We start from the raw sequence: 20870 nt of genomic DNA, 5'->3' as shown, positions 1-20870 counted from the left end.
CCTTGGTGGGAGGGTAAAGGAAAAAAATGCAATAATAAAGAAAGGCACGTTTACTGCCCTGGGCTCCTCAAAGGCAGATTAAGATATCCCGGCGCTTCCTTATAGCAACCAGAGAAAGGCCAAGTCTATTTTAAAAGTCTGCAGGCTCGCACTTTCCTCCAGACAGCTTCCCATTCTCCTAAACCCGCTTCTTCCATTGCAATGGAAACTTTTTTCGGGGGGGGGGGGGCTCATAGTACACAGGACAAATCAGGCGTTTGCATGGATCCTGTCCGGACCGCGCCAGCGACACGCGCTAAAGCAGTGCGTCTCCGGTCCGGCCCGCCCTCCGCCCTCTATACGCGCCGCGCTTCCGCGCTCTCCTGCCGAGCCGGGGCGGAGCCAGCCTGGTCACGGGGGAAGAGAGACCCGCACAGCTGCGGCTTGTTCCCGGGGGAAGGAAGAGGCTCCCAGGGCGAGAGTCATGGCTGCGTTCGTGGAGCTGAGCACGAAGGCGAGGATGCCCCTCTTCGGACTGGGCACTTGGCAGGTACTGGGGGGCAAAGCGGGCGCAGGGACCAGCCGGCTGCTGCAACTGCTGCTTTTGCAGTTTGCCCTTTGCAGCGCGGCGCCTTCAAAGCTGCCCGGGCTGCAGGCGGGAGTTGCGCGCCCGGCTGCTTTTAAGCCTTTCCCCCATTTATTTCTTTTGCTTGCGCAGCTGGAGGGAGAGGGAGACCCGCTTGCTCGGCGGAGCGCTTAGTCGCCGTGCCTTTCCGCACGTTTGCTCAGCGCAGCCGGGAAAGGAGATCGGCCTTGCAGCGCTTTGGAGCGATTTCTATGCAACTCTTTCCCTTCTCTGCTTTTTATTGCCTATATTCAGCTCGATTCGGGTAATATAAGGTTCATCCAAAACCGGGTGCGTTTCCAGGACGAACGTTTCCTTTAAATTGTGCTGCTTCGGCCCGAAAAAAACGCACAAGCCTCGTTCTCACGTGCAGATCGTTTTCTCGGAGTGCCTGCACGTGAGAACTCCGCGGCGCTTGGTCCGCAGCTGCAGGTCCGATTTTGCTTATTAGCAATTGAGAGGCGTGTTCTCCCCAAAGTTGCCTTGGTTCCATTTTTAAGCAATCCAAGGCAGTGGTTGTCGCCATTATTTTATGACTGCGCGTCCAGGGAGTTTTATTCTGCGCCGTGATATTGAAAGTTTTTTTAGTTTTTATTATTGTTATCTTGAATCAGCTGGCAGCCAGTTTCATTGGATGGACAGGAGACCTAGTATAGGAGAGGGGCAGAGAAGAAAATCGTACTTTGTGCATGCACGTTCACATATGCCTGCCTGCCGCTCCCAGTGATAATTTGCATTTGTGGATGGGGCCTGCCAGCGTCCTCACACATAGAACTCGTTTCCTCTTGTTGCCTCGTAGCCCCTCAGTTCCAAGTGGTTCTCAGTTGTCAGTTCAGACGTTTTGCTGCCAGACATCACCTCTGAAGTGTCTTGCTGGACCTGGTGACTTGCGTGTGTGAATGGCCAGTGCAGAATTCATATCAGAGAGAGCGGTTTCCTTTCTCCTCTCATCAACTCGCCCAAAAGATTTTCAGAGGAGTCAGTTCCCATGCAGTTTCCAGTCTTCCAAGTTCATAGTCATCAAGTGAGGTACAAAAGCATCTCTTGTAGTTGCGATGACCCCAAATGAACTGTAAGCCCATTAGGACGGCCTCTCAGTTTCCAGTTTAGTGGCAGAATTTGTAAGCCAAGGCAGTTCACTCCTGGCTTTACTCTTCTCAAACATTCATCAGCGATGTGGAATTCCTGGTAAATTTTAAACTGGAAAATGTTTCTGCACCCGTTTTCCAATTCAAAACAATTTTCCTCTGCAGACTTTGCACTTGGCATGAGAATTCCCCCCCCCCCCCAGTGCTCTAGATCGTGATCCAGTGTAGCCCGCTTATTATATTAGTAGACAAATCCTAAATATGCTTAGTATTTGTGGTATAAAGCATTTGATTGAAATTTTAAAAAGTTTAAAATTTCTGAGGGTTTTGAATGTTGAGGTTCAATTTATGTTTCGAATTTCTTTACATTGTGTAATTTCTGGCATTGTAAGCCGCTTTGCAACCTAGACAGTGAAAAGCAGGATATAATTGTTTATAATGTGTGTGGGGTTTGTTTTTTTTTTAAAAAAAGCTAAATGCTTTGAAGCTGCCAAGCTTGGCTAACACTGGGTTTGCAGTTGGCACCCATCCATTGTACTAATTAATTTACGAAAAAGTAAAGCGCTAGCAAATTATCCGTGTCTCATTCATACACACAGCAGAATTTGCTCATTGTTGCTGCAGAGGAATTCATGGGTAGAAATGGCAAAGAAGCAGATTTTGGTTAAACATGAGGAGCCCTGTTCCTAAGGGTAATAAGAGGCGTTCAGCAGTAGACTAGCCTGCTTTGGGAAATACCTTTGAACAGAGGCTGGTCGGTGTTTGAACAGAGGCTGGCCGGCCATCTGTCAGAGATGTAATTGCATCATATGTTGAACAGCGAGTTGGATAACAACCCCCAGATCCCTATCAAAACTACAGTGACCTAGCATAGGTCAGCGGTAGAGCTTCTGTCTTGCATGCAGAAGGTCCCAGGTTCAATCCCCGGCAGCTCCAGGTCGGACTGGGAGAGATTCCCCGCCTGAAACCCTGGAGAGCTGCTGCCAGCCAGTGTGGACAATATTGAGCTAGGTGGACCGATGGGTCTGGCTCAGGATTAGGAAACTGCCTTATGCTGTTGTTGTTCTTGGCATCCGTCTGTCTCAGGAGACAGTGGAGGAGTTTGCCTTTGGGGGTGACGTCAAACTGTTGCAGCGCCTGCATCTGGTTGTGCTTCTGCAGATGCACCAGGGCGTTCCTTCTCTCCGTGCTCCTCCCAGCCGTCATTCCTCCTCTGGTCACTGCTGTGGATACACAGCCTTGACCGTCTGTCTCCAGGCAGTCTGAGGTCGTCAGCGGGGTTGATGTTGCCAGCCTTCATGTCACAACTGCAGACATATTTGTTACACAGAGTTGGTCTGCCAACGGGCCTAGTGCCTGAATGAAGCCAGCTCCCCGTACAGCACGTCCTTGGGGATCCTGCCCTCATCCATTCTGTGGACACGACCAAGCCAGTGTAGACTTTGTTGAGACAGGAGTGCAAACACACTGGGAATGTGGGCTTGGGAGAGCACATCTTGGTTTAAGACTCTGTGCTGCCATGTGAGGCCCCAAACCTTCCTGACACAGCGCATGTGGAAGGTGTTGAGGTGTCTCTCCTGTCAGTCGCTCCTGTCGGCCTTGGTCCAGTATACCTGAAGGAGCATCTCCACCCCCATTGTTCTGCCCAGACGCTGAGGTCCAGCGCTGAGGGCCTTCTGGCAGTTCCCTCACTACGAAAAGTGAAGTTACAGGGAACCAGGCAGAGGGCCTTCTCGGCAGTGGCACCCGCCCTGTGGAACGCCCTCCCACCAGATGTCAAAGAGAAAAACAACTACCAGACTTTTAGAAGACATCTGAAGGCAGCCCTCTTTAGGGAAGCTTTTAATGTTTAATAGGTTATTGTATTTTAATATTCTGTTGGAAGCTGCCCAGAGTGGCTGAGGAAACCCAGCCAGCTGGGCAGGGTATAAATAATAAATTATTATTATTATTAGTTGTCAGTTGACCACGACACACTTCCATAATGCAGTGTGCACAACACGCAAGACCATCTTGGTCAGGGGTCAGCAAACCTCTTCAGCAGGGGGCCAGTCCACTGTCCCTCAGACCTTGTGGGGGGCCGGACTATATTTTGGAAAAAAATATGAATGACTTCTTATGCCCCACAACTAACCCAGAGATGCATTTTAAATAAAAGGACACATTCTACTCATGTAAAAACACGCTGATTTCCGGATCGTCCGTGGGCCGGATTTAGAAGGGAATTGGGCTGGATCCGGCCCCCGGGCCTTAGTTTGCCTACCCATGATCTTGGTACTGGGAGTTAGCATCACGTTTTCCCATACCCTTTTGGAGAGGCGAGCCGGTGAAGTAGCTGCATTGCCAATATGCTTGTCCAGCTCAGCGTCAAGGGAACTGATTATGGTGAAACTCAGACAAAACAGTTGATAAGTCTCTGTAGAGCTTCCTTGGAGCGCCCTGTCAAGGCCGCATCGCCTGCAAACAACACCTCTCAATTTATAGTTCGTAGAGAATTCGTAGTTAGAATCATCCGGTTTTTGGAAGCCTAAGAGTTGTTTCACGGTAATTGGTTGGGTTAGCATCACAAGTTTCTTTCCCAAGGGCCTTGTTGTGGAAGCACAGCCAAGAGGAAAATGTTGCCTTTCTGATTCTGTTTGTTCAGCCTCATAAAAGTAATGGAAACAATTTTAGAAATATAAAGCCACGTTTCTGCCTCCTGCTGTCATAAGGCGGCCTGAACTTCCTCGGCCACCCAAGACCCCCCGATGCAACATCCTCTCCCCATTTTTCATCTTTTATTAAGGGAATTGGCATCTTAATTCTTTTTTCCTTTTTTTCTTTCTTTTTTTTTTTTTTTTTTGCAGATTGTGAAATGAGGCAGAAAGATCTGATTGCCCCGCAAAGCCACAAACCCTATTCAGGCATCATTTGCACCAATAATAAATAATATTTTTTTATTTATACCCCGCCCTTCCTGGGTCAGAAAACCGGGCTCAGGGTGGCTAACAACAAATTTAAAACACTTAATTGATGCAACAGAAAACAGCATAAAATACAGTATAAAGCGTGAATAACAATAAATTCAGAATTCAAAAATCAATTTAGGGGGGAAATCCATCCAATAAACATTAGATGATCACCAGGGCTAGCTGGCTAAATTAGTCCTATTTGGGCCAGCGAGGAGACCGGGGGAGAGTTAGCTGTGGGATCCCGGAGCGGGTAATCTTCATAAAAAGGGGAGGGGGAGGGAAGGAAGGGGAATAAAGGATCAGGCTAAATTCAGATTGAAAGCCAGGCAGAATAGCTCTGTCTTCTTACAGGCCCTGCGGAAGGAAGTTAAATCCTGCAGGGCCCTGGTCTCATGGGACAGAGCATTCCACCAGGTTGGAGCCATCACTGAGAAGGCCCTGGCCCTGGCGGAGGCAGGCATGGGAGGAAATGGGGTTGTGGGGTGGTCAGTCAACTTCTCCACCATTGCTGTTCTTAGGCATAACTTCTGAAATGAGGAGCCGGTTCTGCAGATGAAATCTTTCTGCCTAATTTAATTCCCTAAGTTCTAAATCCGACGGGTCCCATCACTGCTGTATGAGAAGCACTGGTCTAGGGGAAGTTTAGCCAACATGGTTTTGCTGACTCATAGTTAGCAGCAGAACTGTGGTGGATCAGCCTTCACTGACCAAGAGCCCTCAGAATGAGTGATGGGAATTGTAGTCCAAAACATTTGGAGGGCATCAAGCTGGGAAATGCTGATTTAGTTTGCAAGTCTTTGGAACAGGGAATCTTCCCTTTTGCCTGTGCCGCTCTGCAAAGCACCAGATGTATGGGTGGAAGTTTGGAATATTTGACCCAGATCAACATTTTGTCATATCAACTCTATACCCAGGGTGGAATAACTGAAATCTAAAGGGCCCCAGCAAACAATTCCAGCATTTCGGTGTCAAATTGTTTTGCCTATTTGGAACTAGTTTTGTGCAAGCTTTTTTGACGCTAGCAACTTGGCCATCCTTTTCATTCTTCCCTGAAATTTGTTTTCCAAATTGTAAATCACATTGCTTGTTTGTTGTGGGAATATATGTTTTCGGAGTGGGGGGCATGGTAGTATGTGGTAATATTTGGTTTTTCTTTTTGTGGTAATGTTTGAAAACGTTTAATAGATCCAGTTAGCAATATATCTGACATTTATTCGAATTGGGAATGTTTGTTTGTTTTAGGGGGGGGAAAGGCAATTTGGTACATTTCTAAGGCTGGCAGTGCTTGTTTTGGTGCTTGAAAAAAATAATACAAATTTTGTATTTCAGGCACCTGTTGGAAAAGTAGGCGAAGCCATTAAATATGCCATTGACCTCGGATACCGCCACTTCGACTGCGCCCACTACTACAAGAATGAGGATGAGATTGGGAGTGCCCTCCAGCAGAAAATCAAGGAAGGGGCTGTGAAACGGGAAGAACTTTTCATTGTTAGCAAGGTAAGGTTGTTATTGCCTCAAGAAGATTCCTCTGAGCCTCAGCCTGAGGTTGTTGATTTTCAGTGAGAAACCATCTTGGGAGCACATTCTGGATTGGGCCCTGGCTCCTGTCCCTGCTTCAAAATAAACATGGCTGGTTTGAGTGCTTGGGGGGGGAAAGCATGGCCAACAATGTATAGATTGGTCCTGAGTACAATCAACAGAATATTATTTTCCTATACTGTTATCCCTTTTGGCTACAGGGGTTTGTGAGTGAGTGAGTGTGTGTGTGTGTGTGTGTGTGTGTGTGTGAGAGAGAGAGAGAGAGAGAGAGAGAGAGTGCTGTGAGGTGCATGTCTGAATGCTTCTTCATGGTGAGAGTAAGGGAAAGGCCATCGTGAAGAAACAGACGCAAGGAAAATTGTCATGTCAGATATACAAGCCCTAAACTAGCTTTCTCCCAAGATTTTATATATTTATTTCATAATGTCCAATCCGCTCTGCATTCAGAGAATGCCCAAGCAGTGTGCAGTAATAATTATATGGAGTATAAAACAGCATTTGCATGCAAACAAACCCCAATGAGAATTGAAAAGTGCAGAAATGGACTAATTTGGGAAGTGTTGGGAGAGAGGAAAAGTTCGACTAATGTCAAAAATGTAACAGAGAGAGCTTGCTATACTTCTTAAGCGAAGAGAATTGGACTACAATTCCCATCATCCCACTAGACATTCTGGCTGACGCTTATGGGAGTTGTACTTCCCTGGCCTAGGGTCTGCAACGGTTCCTTGGGTAAAGGACTCATAATCAGGGTTGAAAGTGATGTTTTCTGCCAACTCGGCAGAGGAGACGGGTCAATGTGATGATGGATTTCTTCCTCCCCTGCACAGCTGTGGTGCACTTTCCATGAGAAGCACTTGGTGAAGGCATCATGCCAGGATTCTGTCTCTGCGCTGAAGGTGGACTACTTGGACCTCTATCTCATGCACTTCCCCATGGGATTCAAGGTAACAGCGAAGCCCCTCATCATCCCTTTCTGCTCAGTGGACCTTGGATGTTACAGGAAGATTCTCATCCCTCCCAAGAGGCGGGGTGGGACCTTGGGAGGTGGCCAACAGACAGAAACATAACAATTGCCCTTTTCTCTCCGCCAGGCCGGAGAGGATTTAGTTCCCCGTGACGAGAAGGGTATGGTCATCCCCAGCAACACGGATTATCTGGGCACTTGGGAGGTAAGCTTGACTTGAGCTTATTTTGAAGGTGCTTCAATGAATTCCATCTTGTGGTTGAGCAGGAAAATCAGGGATGCTAAGGAACTTGAAGCAGCCCACTAAGATCTTGGACAAAGGTCTTCTCATTCTCTATTCCCTGAAATCCTTTTTTCGATCAGAGACGATGAACATGGAGGCCATAATTTTTTTATAAGCGCAGACAGAGGAAGATGCCTTACTTGTCCCACCAGCACTAAGGCAGCAACCACAATGCCTTCTAGATGTTGCTGGGTTACAATTCCTGTCATCCATGCCCTTCGGCCACGCTGACTTGATGAGGGTTGGAGTCCTAGCATTTGGAGTTCCCCATGTTGGCTCTCCCTTCTCTACACTGACTGGCAGCGACTATCCAGGGATCTACCTGCACATGGCAGGGATTGAACCTGGGATCTTTTGAAGGCAAAGCAAGTACTCTGCCAAAAAGCAACAGTCTCTCCCCAACCGAACAGCAGGTCTCCTCACCTCCCGAGTGCTCTAATGGTGAGAAGTACCACTGCATTCATTGATTCATATTTCAGTCAAGCACAGGCATTCCCAGTTCCAGTCAGGTGTAGGGATTTCCAGCCAGAGTTGAGCATCATTGAGAAGTGGCTTACCTGGGAGGTTAGAAGGTTAACTGGGCTTGGTTTCAGCCCTGTCCTCTGCAACCTTAACCCCTTTGGGTTAAACATAGATGTATGTATAGATTTTTGAAAATTTTCGCTGAGAAAATAAAGTGAAAAAAGCAAAAACACAACACAATGAAACATTGAAATTGTGATACAATATAATATATGGGTGTATAAGTAGTACAGTTATTTCAGCAAATGTAAAATTATCATTAACACATCGTGCTTTTTATAAATGGATCCCAAATATTGTTATATTTATTCAGACACAGTCTGAATCTAAAAGCAATCTGTTTGTATGTTGCAAGAGTTGTCATGTCTTCTATCCATTGATCAGAGGGGGCCATGGTATATTCTTTCCAATGGATCAGTATCTGTGTTTTGGCAGAAGGGGGCAGAGAGACCACGTACTTTGACCCTGTATAGTTGGTATATAGTTTGAAATGATGCAATTATTATTATTTGTATAATTATTAAGTGCATCATTTCAAACTATATACCAACTATACGGGGTCAACGTACGTGGTCTCTCTGTGCCCTTCTGCCAAAACACAGATACCGATTCATAATTATTCATAAAGGAAACAGCTTATAAGAAGTAAACAAGGAGGCCAGATACAGGATAAAGGAAGTCTTTTATTTGGTTGGCTGTATTGTTGTATGTTATGCTCATTGTATGTTATTTTCATGTTTAATGAGGGTGGATTTCTGTTTTGGGGGGTGGGGGTTTATGTTATGTTGTAAATAAAATTCCAATAAAAATTAAAATATTAAAAAACTGGGGTAAAAAGAAAGAAAGAAATGATGCGATTATCTGACAATTTTAAATTTTCCCCATAGTAGTATTTCCAGAAATTATTAAGTGTCTGACATTGCATAAACATGAGTTTCAAAGAAACATTTTCCTTATTGCATCTCCAGCTGCATGTCATCATAGCTTAATCATGGCTTTTGAGATGCTGATGATATTCCACCTGTCTAAATGGATCACTTGGCCAGGGATGCTGTGCTCTTGCCACCTGTGGTTATAGCTCAGGTGTGAAAGTTTGTTCCAGCACATAGGACCAAGGTGATGCCCTGAATTTCATCTGCCTTCCCGCTCTCCCCTTAGGCAATGGAGGAACTGGTGGATTGTGGGCTGGTGAAAGCCATTGGGATCTCCAATTTCAACCACTATCAGATCGAGAAGCTCTTGCAGAAACCTGGCCTGAAGCACAAACCTGTCAACCACCAGGTGAGTAGGGCTAGCATCTCTGCCAGCTTCTGGGAATGTTGCTTCGTTGAAGCTCCTCAGTACTGGGCACGGTCTCGTCAGGAACTGCTCCTCCACAACCTTACCTTGCAAGCTCCCCCAACACAGCTGAGCTTCCCTGCTTTCATGGATGTGGACATATTGAAGCTGGTCACTGGCTTGTGTTTGAAAATCCTTAGCTGTGCTGCCTTCCTCAACTAGGCCGCAGCCACACCATGCATTTTAAAGCACTCTACCACTTTCTGCAGTCACGGCTTCCCCCAAAGCATTCTGGGAGATGTGCTTCGTTGAGGGCACTGCATGTTGTTAGGAGACCTCTATTCCCCTCTCAAAGTTCCCTGTGAAGAGGGATTGACTGTTTATCACCTTCTTAGATAACACATGTGTGTGCGCATTTGTGTCTGTAGAGTGGGAGGTGAGTTCACAAATGTTTGGTCTCCCCTAAAATAGGACATTTGTTCAAAGGAGTGTGTCAGTGCCTGCTAGTTGAGTAATCCAGAGTTTTCTTGGGCTTGCAGATTGAGTGCCACCCGTACCTTACCCAGGAGAAGCTGATCCACTACTGCCAATCCAAAGGGATCTCTGTGACTGCTTACCGACCTTTCGGCGCCCATACGTAAGACTGCTTTGAATGAAACTTTTGGCGGGATGAGAACATTCGTTGTCCAGATTGTTTGCTTACTGTGCTTATGTTGTGTGATCAAGTGTCTATGGCCATGGAGTCATTGATGGGTCTGTGGAGCTTATCTACTGTATTTATTTATGTATTACCTGGTTTTCATATTACATGACACAGTATTCTTGCAAATACATAATCACTAAGCCTAGACTCTGCTTAAATGCCTCCTGCAAAGGAAAATCTCTCACCTTCCAAGGTCGGCAGCTACTGTTAAAATTCCTGCTCCGTGATTGCAGTCATGGGATTGTTGTCTATCACATGATGGTGTATGTTTTGACTCCACAAAGTGGGAAGTGATGGAGACAGGATGCTTGTGTTACTGTGTTCCGTGAAGTTGGACTATTGTCCTTTGTTCTTTTTCTCTTTGCTGTCTGATGCTAGAGAGAGAGGGAGCCATGTTGCAGTGCTCCGTGTGCGTTTATATGTAAATAAAGTAGATTAGCCAAAATGCCGAGTTGCTGAGGTCTGTCACGCAAGCTGTGAAGACTCTGCGGATCCCTAAGTGTGCCGATGTCTGGTGGCATCGGTCGCTGTGATGTTTGGGCTGAAGAAAGCTTTTGAAGCTCCCGAATGATCGACCAGGAGGGAGGGAACGTGCCAGTCGGGCATGTTTCTCTGCCAGGGTCCTACTCGAGTGTAGGACGAGCTCCTGACAGCTACTAGTTACGATGGCTTTGCTCTACCTGTGTTGTCAGAAGCAGTATGCCTCTAAATACAAACTACTGAATGCAAAGCACTGTTGTGCTTGTGTCCTGCTTGGAGGCTTCTCGTAGGCATCTGATCAGATGGTGTGAGAACTGGATCCTGGACTGGCTAGACCTTTTGTCCTTATGCAGAAGGGATCTTCTTATGTCCTTAAAGGATGTTCCACAGCTCTTCTCACTTGGAAGTTTTTTCTAACATTGAAGAAGTGCCATTGGTTCTAGTCCTTGGCCTGGAGCAACAGAAAAGCAGTCTGCTCCATCTTCTTAGGTGACAACCCTCTAAATAATTAGAAGACAGCGACTCGTTTGTAAGCATCTGACTAAACTTCCTAACGGTCAGCTGTTCAGTGGAGGTGATGGGCTCCCCTTTGTTGGGGGGTGTTTTAAGCAGAGGCTAACTTAAGCTACCTGTCAGGGGTGTTGTAGTTGCAAACTGCACAGCAGACCTTGAACTGAGCAAGGGGTTGGATGAGACTACTTCCAAGCTCCCTTCCAACACCCAAAATTCTATGAGAATAAAAAGGAGAATTGTGTTACTTGGAAGTAGTTTTGCCTCCTGCAAGACAGCTACCGCTGCAGTTCTATGCAGGAAATCTAGGTTTTCTGCTCAGTGTCACATGTGCCAAAGAAATAAGAGGATAACTCTTTAAAGTTTCAATCCAACACTTAGCTAGAAGCCCTATTGAATGCAATGGGTCTTCTGAATACACAGACATGGAATCACACTGTTAATGGGCGTATTGGCTTTATTTTGTAGTCTCAAGCCTGGGGACCCTATCCTGTTGGAGGATCCAACGGTTAAAGAGATTGCTACAAGGCACAAGAAGAGCGTTGCACAGGTAAATATGCTGAAGGCAAAGAGTGAATAACGAGGCAGTAAGCCTGAGCTTGGATGGTGCCTCATTTTTGCGTGTGGAAAAGCTGAGGGAAGCCTCAGTCAACGTGGGAGCTTCTCTGCTGAAAATATAGTGGAACCTAGGTTTTCGAACGTAATCAGTTCCAGAAGACCGTTCGACTTCTGAAACGTCTGAAAACCGAAGCATGCATTTCTGGGTATTCAGTGTTCGAAACCCTCACAAGACGCTCAAAAACTGAGTATGGTGCATCTGTGTAGTAATTGTGGGGTGAGGGGTGCAGATTCAGCTCAGAGAGTCAGCGTGTTGTAGTGGTTAAGAGCGGTGGACTCGTAATCTGGTGAACTGGGTTCGATTCCCCGCTCCTCCACATGCAGCTGCTGCGTTCCTTGGGCTAGTCACACTTCTCTGAAGTCTCTCAGCCCCACTCACCTCACAGAGTGTTTGTTGTGGGGGAGGAAGGGAAAGGAGATTGTGAGCTGCTTTGAGACTCCTTAAGGGGAGTGAAAGGCGGGATATCAAGTGCAAACTCTTCTTCTTCATCCCAGGCATGTAGCCATTCCTGTATTCGCATTTGCAAATCAGCCCACCAGAAGGGGCTGATTGGGGCCTGTGCTGGTGGTGGCATAATCGAACCAAGAGGAGTATTGCATTAGGGTCATTGCAGAATGCTGCTTTTCACAGCTGTTGATTCCCATCTAGGTTTGGAAGGACTGCTTATTTTCTCCTTCTCAGGAGGCTGTTTGCTGTTCATGCAAACAAACATGAGAATGAGATGCGTAGTTTTGACTCTGCCGTGAATTAAGCCTTTCAGCCAATCCCCATGGCAAGATGATTAAAGGGGTGGGGGAGATAGGGAGACAGATTATTATTATTATTATTATTGCCACAGCTGTTGCTGAGTTCATTGGAAATCTGAAATGCTCAAAACATTGGTCCACCCTTGTTGGAAACAGGTATTGATTTGCCCCTGCAGGTTCTGATCAGGTTTCACATCCAGAGGAACGTGGCTGTCATTCCCAAGTCAGAAAAACCACACCGCCTGGAAGAGAATTTTAAGGTAAAGGAGAATCTCCCTGCCCCATTCTTAATGCAGCCATGTGGATTTACCACTCACCTGAATCATATAGCAGTTTGGGAAGTGTTGTAGTCCAGTGGTGTGGAGAGTATATGCTGTGCATTTATTTAGAAGGACCCAGGTTCAAGTCTTGGTATCCTGGAGTTCTGTTGCTAGTCGCAGTGGATGGTACAATGGTCTGATGTAGTATGAAAAGGATTCTGAGGAGCTGAATGGCTAATAGGTTTGTCCAGCCACCCTGCTGGCTGCTAGCTCCCGACACCAAACCCATAATCTGAGAGGATAATCTGTGTTCCCATAATCAAAGAGCATGGAGTGCATGGCCCCCTCTGAACATCCCGGTCATTACTTTCTAGCTTGCATTTGCAATGCACTCTATGTGGGACTGCCTTTGGAGAAGACTTGGAACCTTCAGCTGGTCCAGAATGCAGTGGCCAGATTGCTGCTTGGGGTTCCGTTTAGACCCACTTTTCAAACAGCTGCACTAATCCAATGTGCTCACCTTGGGATTTAGAGCTCAAAACAATTCAGGCCACCAAAATCTGAAAGACCACCTCCTTCCCCACTTGGATGTTAAGATTGGCAGAGGGAACCTATTTGGGTAGTTCTACTGCCCACAGAGATTCGGGGGGCCAGCTTGAGAGAAATGATTATTTGTGGCTGTCCCTTAGTTATAGAATGCTTTTCACACGTAGGTGCATCTTAATATTGTATTCCTAAATTGCTGTAATCTACCCTGGGCCCTTATGGTAAGGCAAGAAGTCTAATTAATTACAGTGGTACCTCAGGTTACATACGCTTCAGGTTACAGACTCTGCTAACCCAGAAATAGACCTCGGGTTAAGAACTTTGCTTCAGGATGAGAACAGAAATTGTGCTCCGGTGGCGCAGCAGCATCAGGAGGCCTCATTAGCTAAAGTGGTGCTTCAGGTTAAGAACAGTTTCAGGTTAAGAACGGAGCTCCGGAGCGAATTAAGTACTTAACCCCGAGGTACCACTGTACTTAATTAGCAATTTAATGCATCTGAGTCAATGGTGTGTGGCAGAGTGGTACAGTAGTTAGAGCTGAACTTCTGATCAGGGAGACCTGGACTCAACTCTTGGCTCAGCCATGAAACTCAACATCTGTCGAACATCCTTACAGAGGATGCCACCCTGGGTTCCTTGGCAGAAGGCTGTGGTAAAATGACAGTGACTGTGGCATTCTGGAAGTTTCCATGCGCACAGGAGCAACTACTTTTACTCACATACCATGCACACTTAACACCTTCCTCAGTAGGAATGTTAATGTTCTCAGTTTCAAAACTGGGCACCCTTTCTCTCACACACACAAACACACCGGGTTACCTTGACATTTCATTATTCAGCCCATGGGCCGGGGGAATGTACCTCACTTTTTTCATTCTTTTTTAAATTATAGGTCTTTGACTTTGAATTGACTAAAGAAGAGATGGCGACTCTCCTCGGCTTGAACAAAAACTGGAGAGATTGTGTGATGGCTCAGTAAGCTTGAAACTTCCATGCTCTATCTTTTTTATAACCCCTCCTAAACCTCCCACTAAATCATTTTTATTTCTGTAGTGCGCCCACAGCCACTGTTTCTGTTCCAAATTCTTTCCAACTTTTCTTAAAAACGCAAAGCACCTCAGATATAATTAAAAAGTAACCCTTTCCCTGCCGCCTTGACATCCTGCTAAGCGTACGCTGTGGCATTTTGCCTGAAAACTGTTTGACTATAGGCATTGAGAGCTGTCTCACACACACAAGGGGGGGGGGGGGCTAGAGCTAATGGGTTGACATCACAGTGGGGTAGATTTTGGTTGAACTGTAAAATTAAGGGCAAGGGCTGTTGGACAATGGTACTGACTATCAGAGGGACAGTGGGGTTTCCTTTAATGGAGACATTCTTGTGGACATATTGTGGGATGCCGTAACTCTGCATTTTCTGCTTTGAGATGGGTTTGGACTAGGTGGCATACAAAGTTGTGTTAAACCACTCTTTGCGTTGTATTTGAATTGCTGCAACCCGCCCAGGGACCTTAGGGTGAAGGGCGAGTAGCAAACTGATGATAATAATCCTCTCCCACCCCATGGTTTTACCTTTCATGAATTCAAACTCATGAAGCTTTTCCCATGTCCTGTTCTTGCAGTTCTGTCAATCACAAAGACTACCCCTTCAAAGCTGATTACTAAGAACCGAAGCTGCTCCGGATGTAGAATCATTGCCTTTGGGACTCCTGCGTCGTGAAGCTCTAGTACAGGTACCTATTCTTAGCCAACCACTTTGGGTCTTTCATCCGAAAGAAGAGGAGAAATACTCAGGACAAGTGGAATGAACAACCAGAGGACTCCACAGACGCAACACAAGTGGATGATGTTGTAAAAGGCTACCTTCCTCATCTCTCTCTCCCCATCTACTGAAGTTGGCCAAGTATTGAGTGTTGATCAAGGACCCTACTAGAGAGTTCTTGTTGGCTGTGATGCTTTTGCAACATCACTCGCATTGGGTGAACCCACCTGCAAGTGGGCTTGAGAGAAAAGCTTGGTTTATTCTGGGGATAGGGAACCTGTGGCCTTCCAGATGTTGTTGGGACTCCCATGAGCCCCACATAGCACGGCCAGCGCTCAGGGGCTATGGGAGTTGTAGCCCAAACAGCATCCGGAGAGCCATAGGCTCCCCCACCTGATTTATTTGAACCAGTTTGTGAACCTCAGGGGAGAAGGAGGAGTTTTCTTCTCCAGTTCAGATTAAAATCTGAGCCAGAGAAGAATTTTTGGGTCCTAATGCTTGCCTTACATTTAAGGGTAAGTATTATGCACCACCCAGTTGTGCATTCCGGGCCAATGAAATCCAAACACCTTACCTGTTTTGTTACTGAGTGGTGTGTACCTTTTGGAAATAATAAAAATAATTCCCACACCAACACTTGGGTAATCTGATTCATGCCACCTGTTTAAGTAATCTTCTGCCCATTGCATCCTGTCTATCCTCATCCAGTGAATTGGGAGCAGCCTCTTGCCTGTGACCCTGCTCAGCAGACCCTGTGGTGACACAGAATGGGGCTAATACACACACACACACACAGCCTGATCCCATCAATACCTTAAATTATTTGGCGGGGGAAGAGAACACCCAACCACCTGGTAGACATACTGCATTTATTGTGAATTGCAGGTTCAACATACTGGTTTTATTGCAGATACTTGAATGTAAAGAGTCCAAAAAGTGTATTAAAAACAACAAACCACCACCAAACAGTAACAGACGGATCCAAAAGCCATTCACTGCATGATTTCATTCTGAAAGCCCAAGTGAAATTCAATATGTAAACAAGAAGGTTTTAGAGGAAAGCACTGGAGCTGTCCTTTGGATAGTGCCACAGAATCTTAACTTTCAAAATAAAAATAGGGCAGATGGAGGCAACAAAAACAAAAACAGTAAACAAGGCAAAAACCGTTCCCAGGCTATAACTTTCATCTGAGAAGTGGGCCAGAAAACCCGAACAACCATAAACTGAGTTGCCTATTTTTTACTCCACCCGCCTAATTTATGGTGTAAAAGCAGAACCTCGTGCGATATGTAAATTCAAACCTAACTTTGTCATCCTTGAGGCTGCTATATATACAAGTCAAATAATATGGCTGTAAGTAAGGAATTTTGAGAGGACGCGTTGGGGGCGCGCGAGCATCCCCTTCATCAACACCCCAGCTCCCAAAATGCACCCGGTGCAGCTGCAGTTCTTTAGGAGAGAACGTCCGCACAGGGCTCAATGGAGCCCCCTTCATCCCCACAACCCAGCTGGCCTTTGACCCTGCAGTACAAACAACTGGCGCGTTCAGCCTGAGGTGTGCTTAGGCCCTTTTGTGGCACTACACCTCTGGCCAAGGGCCAGGGGGAGGACGGACAGAGGTGTTGGATGCATATAGCTGCATCTACAAGTGGCTGGGCTATGCCTATTTTAAAAGAGACCGAGATGCATAGAGACCTGGTAAAGGGCAAATCTAGCGTGCGGTAAGTTAGAAATAGTGTGTCTCGTGTGTGTTAATTACGGTAGTTTTATATAAATTAGCTACATTGTTTTATACAAGTGACATTATGCTTGACGCTTAATACCCTTTCCAACCCCCCTCCCTCTTTAAAACTATACTTTTAATTGCCCATTAAAAGGCATCTGATACTTTCTTTAAAAAAACAATCTAATATTTCTCTTGCCACGTGCTTAATGGCAATTATGAAATCTTAATATAAAAAGTGTATTTTTTTTGTAAAAACAAAAAGGTTGTGATATTGGCTAGTTATGTACGTTTATAACTAAATATAGTACTCTAGCGGGTATTAAAAGCCTTCTACCATTAGTAGTGCCTTACAGCTAATTTTTGTAAAGCTTTATGCATATATTCTAAAGTTGCAAGTAACCAAAATGACAACAACAACAAAGGAGAGAGAGAGAAAAGCTATCAGTACCGCTGTCAACCGCAATCATCCAAATTTAGGTTATTAACTTAAAACTAGACGGGAAAAGGAACGATACCTTAAAGTACAGAGCAGGTTTCAACTGGGTGCCGATTTGACATGGGCAAAGTACAGGATATATATATATATATATAGTCAGCAAAAGGTATTTCTTCCATGCCTCAATCTAAAGTGCAGAAAGAAAGAAAAAATAACAGGGCTCAATCCAGCTGTGGAAGTGGGAAGAATTTGTGGGGGGTCCACAGTGGCCCGTTCCCTGTGGTCTTCCCAGTGGCATTCATTTTCGCAGAGTGGGGGAAACACTTGCCTCCTCTCACCTCCTGCCGTGTGGTTGACCTCATGCCACATTTTTCCTGGCCCTGCTGCAAAACACTATTTTTTAAAATACTGTTAATGGACCAGGCATTGTTGCAACAGAGCATCGGTGTGATGCACCCATGCCATATGCGATTACACCCCAGGGAAGATGCACAAATCGTGGGCTTCCGAGGGAGAATGCAACAGGGAATTAACGCCAAACCCATCTGTGTTCAGTAAGGAGCCAGCGGCAAATAGGTCGTTTACACCTCTGCCTTTAAAAGCCAGTTACAGAATGCTTTTAATTTTTTCGCCCCCTCAGTGGTCCAGACTGATCCAATCTTATTCCTAAGCATCATTCCGTTGAACTAGGACTGCATTCGGGAGGTGTACACACTAGAGGGCGCCCCTCTCTTACGGCACTAACACAGTCTTGCTCAGACACACAATTGGTTAGAGCTACTCAGTAGAAGTGTCTCTCGTTTCACAGCGTGGATTTCTTTTTACGAATAAAGCTCTTGTTCGAAGGCACTACTATTAGGATGAATGCTTTAAGGCTGATTATTAAATACAGTGCTAATATACATGGTGTCTTTTGTTTTTTTTAAAAAATGGGATAACGCACCAAAAAACACAGCGGACCCCCCCCCAAGTCCCCTCCCGCCCCCCCTCCCGAAGGCCTTTTGGTAAACAAACATAAATATATATAAAAGGAAAGGGACAAATTTAGCACTTCCGTTATTAAAAACCGAGTTGGTCCAGCATCATTGGTTAGTTTCTTAGGGCTCCTTTTCAAATTGTCTCAAACCTGCTGAAAGAAAGAGAAGTTAGGGGGTAGCATAGATTCACAATAAAATGCCCTTTCTCTGACCTATTTGCATAACCAAGAAATCCTAAATTGTGACAAAGGCTGCTGATTACAGCATGGGTGAATCTGTCAAGCTTTGGGTTCTTGTAGTTTCTCAGTTTTTAAGTTCAGTTCTCCACATTGGGTCTTCTTTAAAAAAAAAAAAACCCCAGGAAAATTCAGCAGCACTTCAGTGCAAATGACTCTTAATACACACTTTCTTTTGCAAAGCATATTTTCTCTAATATTTATGTTTTCCCTGATATAATGCATTTTTGTGCACATTATTACTTGGCTGGCAAACTGCGCTGCAAAATTCAGAGGAGAACAAATTCTGAAGTGTGGCTGTGTTTTGGTTGGCATGGTTTTTTTGTGGAAAAGTTTGGATTAGGTTGATTAGTGGCCTCTAAATACAACTTGAATCACATTTATCCCCCATCCCTAGTGCTGATTCAGCGTTCTGATACTGAATCGGCAAAGTGCAAAAAGCCCAGGTACTCCAGTTATTAGCAATACTCCTTTGCTCACTCTTAAGGTGTAGAAGTGGTTTGCAATCGCTTCCGCACTCCATCTGCTGCTATCTAACTCAAATAATATCCACTGTATTGTTTACCTGCTAACGGATTATCAAAAGGGTAAAGCATGAACACTTAGGAATGATTAACATTAAAATTTTAAGTGCCCATCATCCCTGACCACTGGCCCAGCTTACAGTGCAAGTTGGGAGTCTTAGCAAAATCTGGAGTGCTACAGGTTCCCCACCTCTTGTTTTAAGCCAATAATGCGAGAAAAGACATGAAGGAGAAAGAAGAGAGGATCCAGCACACCAAAACCATAGGTACCACCCCCACCCCCATAGCAGCAACTTCCCCACTCAACCAAGCCCTCCTAAAAAAGGAGAGAGGAAAAACATCATCTCAATTTTAAAAAAAATAAAGCACTTGAAACTAGGTAGCAAACATAATACTACTCTGTTAATCTAGACTCTTGTAACCAAACATCTCCCACCACTATCATAGAAAGGCTATTGGGGCTGTTTATCTAATACAGACTGTTGTTTCTCACCCAAACTAATTTTAAATTTCAAACCCTGCCCCTCCAAAAGTGCTCCCTCGCTTATGCCACCATTCCTGGAATCCACTTCTCAAACTAGAGCCACCCCGGAAGCATGCTCACACCATGAACACCCAAAAAATATTGTTGTTTCACTTACCATTGGTCTCTGACTTTTTGCCGGCCGCTGTCGCCTGAATTGCAGAAGAAGAGCACAAAATTGAGAGGTCAGGTCAGGTTATTTCTGTGCCCATATAATAATTGCATAGCGTTTATTTCCAATAGGTTGCTAAATACTGTTCAGAAGAAAGGTATAAAGAGCTGAAAAATATTGAGCTTGCAGAGGTGCCTCTTTGCGATCTCATACCTTTGTGGGGGAGGTGACTTTTTCAACCGACTGCTTCTCCCAGAGGTTACGTTTGCCGGATACGTCTCCAGGTTTTAAGTCCTAGTTCAAAGAAGGAGACGGGGAAACCAAGCAAGAAGTTTGAAAAAGAAAAAGCAATTAATGAAAGGTCACTACGCGTGGAAAGACTGCCATTTGTGCAATAGAACTTAACCCCCCCCTCGTGCCCCCCCCCCAAATCTGTTCTAGCAAGCTGGGGTAGACCCAGGGCAGATTGTGGCAGGATGCTCAGGGGAAGGGAGAGAGGCTATGTGCCAAGATGCAAGCAATGGCATAGTTCGATCCAAACAAAGTTGTGTCTTATTTAGACCCCTTAAGGCCAATTTCATATACGTACATTGCCACGAGTCTTTCATTTATTGAAAACAGCCCCACTGACGGAAACAGGATTCGTATGAATGGAAGCCTGGTTGCGACTGGGTCTGCAGGACTATGGTTTTGTGGCTTAGCACGATGGTAGCTCAGAAAGAGATTTACCTGACTAGTTTAACAGAAAACAGCCAGTCCCAAGAGAAGAATAGAACAGCAGGTGTCTGGAATCCAGCCAAGGAGATGATGGTGAAAAGAGAGAAGAGAATAGAGAAATCAACTGAGAAAGAGAGAATGAATTGGAGAAAAGGACAGGTTAGTCTTGATCCACTTCTGTTGCTCTTGCACACGCCCACAGACTAATTGCAGTGCCGATTTATGTTGCATGCAATTTACCGTACTTCTCTGTGTACTTGCAAACATCCAGCGAGGAGTTTTGACCAGAGGTGGAGAAGAGCATACAAATTGACCGAAAGTGGGGAGCCCTTTCCAGGCCAAGTGCTGCATTGCATCAAGGGCAACCTTCCTTGGGGGATGGGGGCTGCGTATGCCAGCAGTGGGCGGGGCCATAGGCAAAAGTGGGTGGAGCATCAGGTGAGACCTTTGCTCAGTAAGCTATATTCCAGCCATGCAAAAGTCAGAGGCTTCTACATCCTCGCAAGCAAGAGGCGTTTTCACAATTCAAGGACACATTCCAGGAAGGCAGAAGAGCTCAAGGACAGCATAGAGAAGGACAGGGACTGGTAAAGGGCCGGATACAAACAGATCTGAAGGGCCTCATTTGGTGCCCTGGCCCTGCGGTTCCCTGCATTGCAGGGGGTTGGACTCTGATTCCCCATCTCTGTTGTAGGGAAACTGGCCACCAGGAACAAATGGTGGCTGCTACCATCGCCTATTTCTCCCCGCTAGCATCTGGTAA

At 45.6% G+C, this 20870-nt stretch overlaps 2 protein-coding genes across 15 annotated transcripts in view; one reads left to right on the top strand and one right to left on the bottom strand.

Moving 5' to 3' along the window:
- The first annotated feature begins 380 nt into the window (after window positions 1-380).
- LOC114605866 (aldo-keto reductase family 1 member B7-like) lies at window positions 381-15489 on the top strand. The gene is made up of 10 exons (XM_028747523.2): window positions 381-529; window positions 5973-6140; window positions 7010-7126; window positions 7274-7351; window positions 9110-9232; window positions 9769-9866; window positions 11391-11472; window positions 12464-12547; window positions 13986-14068; window positions 14716-15489. The coding sequence occupies exons 1-10, from the start codon at window positions 464-466 to the stop codon at window positions 14756-14758; spliced, it is 942 nt and encodes a 313-aa protein (XP_028603356.2). The 5' UTR covers window positions 381-463; the 3' UTR covers window positions 14759-15489.
- Window positions 15490-16592: 1103 nt separating this feature from the next.
- CALD1 (caldesmon 1) overlaps window positions 16593-20870 on the bottom strand; it is a 180909-nt gene continuing 176631 nt past the window's right edge. For 9 of the 14 annotated variants that reach the window (XM_077935238.1, XM_077935240.1, XM_028747512.2 and 6 more), the window contains 3 exons: window positions 19604-19684; window positions 19397-19430; window positions 16593-18147 (listed from right to left, as the gene is read on the bottom strand). In XM_077935238.1, coding sequence (XP_077791364.1) covers window positions 18116-18147; window positions 19397-19430; window positions 19604-19684 — 147 coding nt within the window. In that variant the 3' untranslated portion in view covers window positions 16593-18115. Of the gene's footprint in view, window positions 18148-19390; window positions 19431-19597; window positions 19685-20119; window positions 20176-20870 lie in introns of those variants that run through there. The other 5 variants (XM_077935237.1, XM_077935243.1, XM_077935244.1 and 2 more) reach the window with 3 other exon arrangements.

This window comes from Podarcis muralis, chromosome 10 (genome assembly GCF_964188315.1).
Source record: "Podarcis muralis chromosome 10, rPodMur119.hap1.1, whole genome shotgun sequence".
Lineage (NCBI taxonomy): Eukaryota > Metazoa > Chordata > Lepidosauria > Squamata > Lacertidae > Podarcis > Podarcis muralis.
Note: the sequence above shows the minus strand (reverse complement) of the source record. Positions and strands in the feature narration are given on the sequence as shown.

Coding starts and splice junctions, on each gene's coding strand:
- LOC114605866 (XM_028747523.2), top strand. CDS start 464: ATGGCTGCGTTCGTGGAGCTGAGCACGAAGGCGAGGATGCCCCTCTTC. Junction 530..5,972: donor TCGGACTGGGCACTTGGCAG/GTACTGGGGGGC, acceptor TTTGTATTTCAG/GCACCTGTTGGAAAAGTAGG. Junction 12,548..13,985: donor GCCTGGAAGAGAATTTTAAG/GTAAAGGAGAAT, acceptor TTTAAATTATAG/GTCTTTGACTTTGAATTGAC.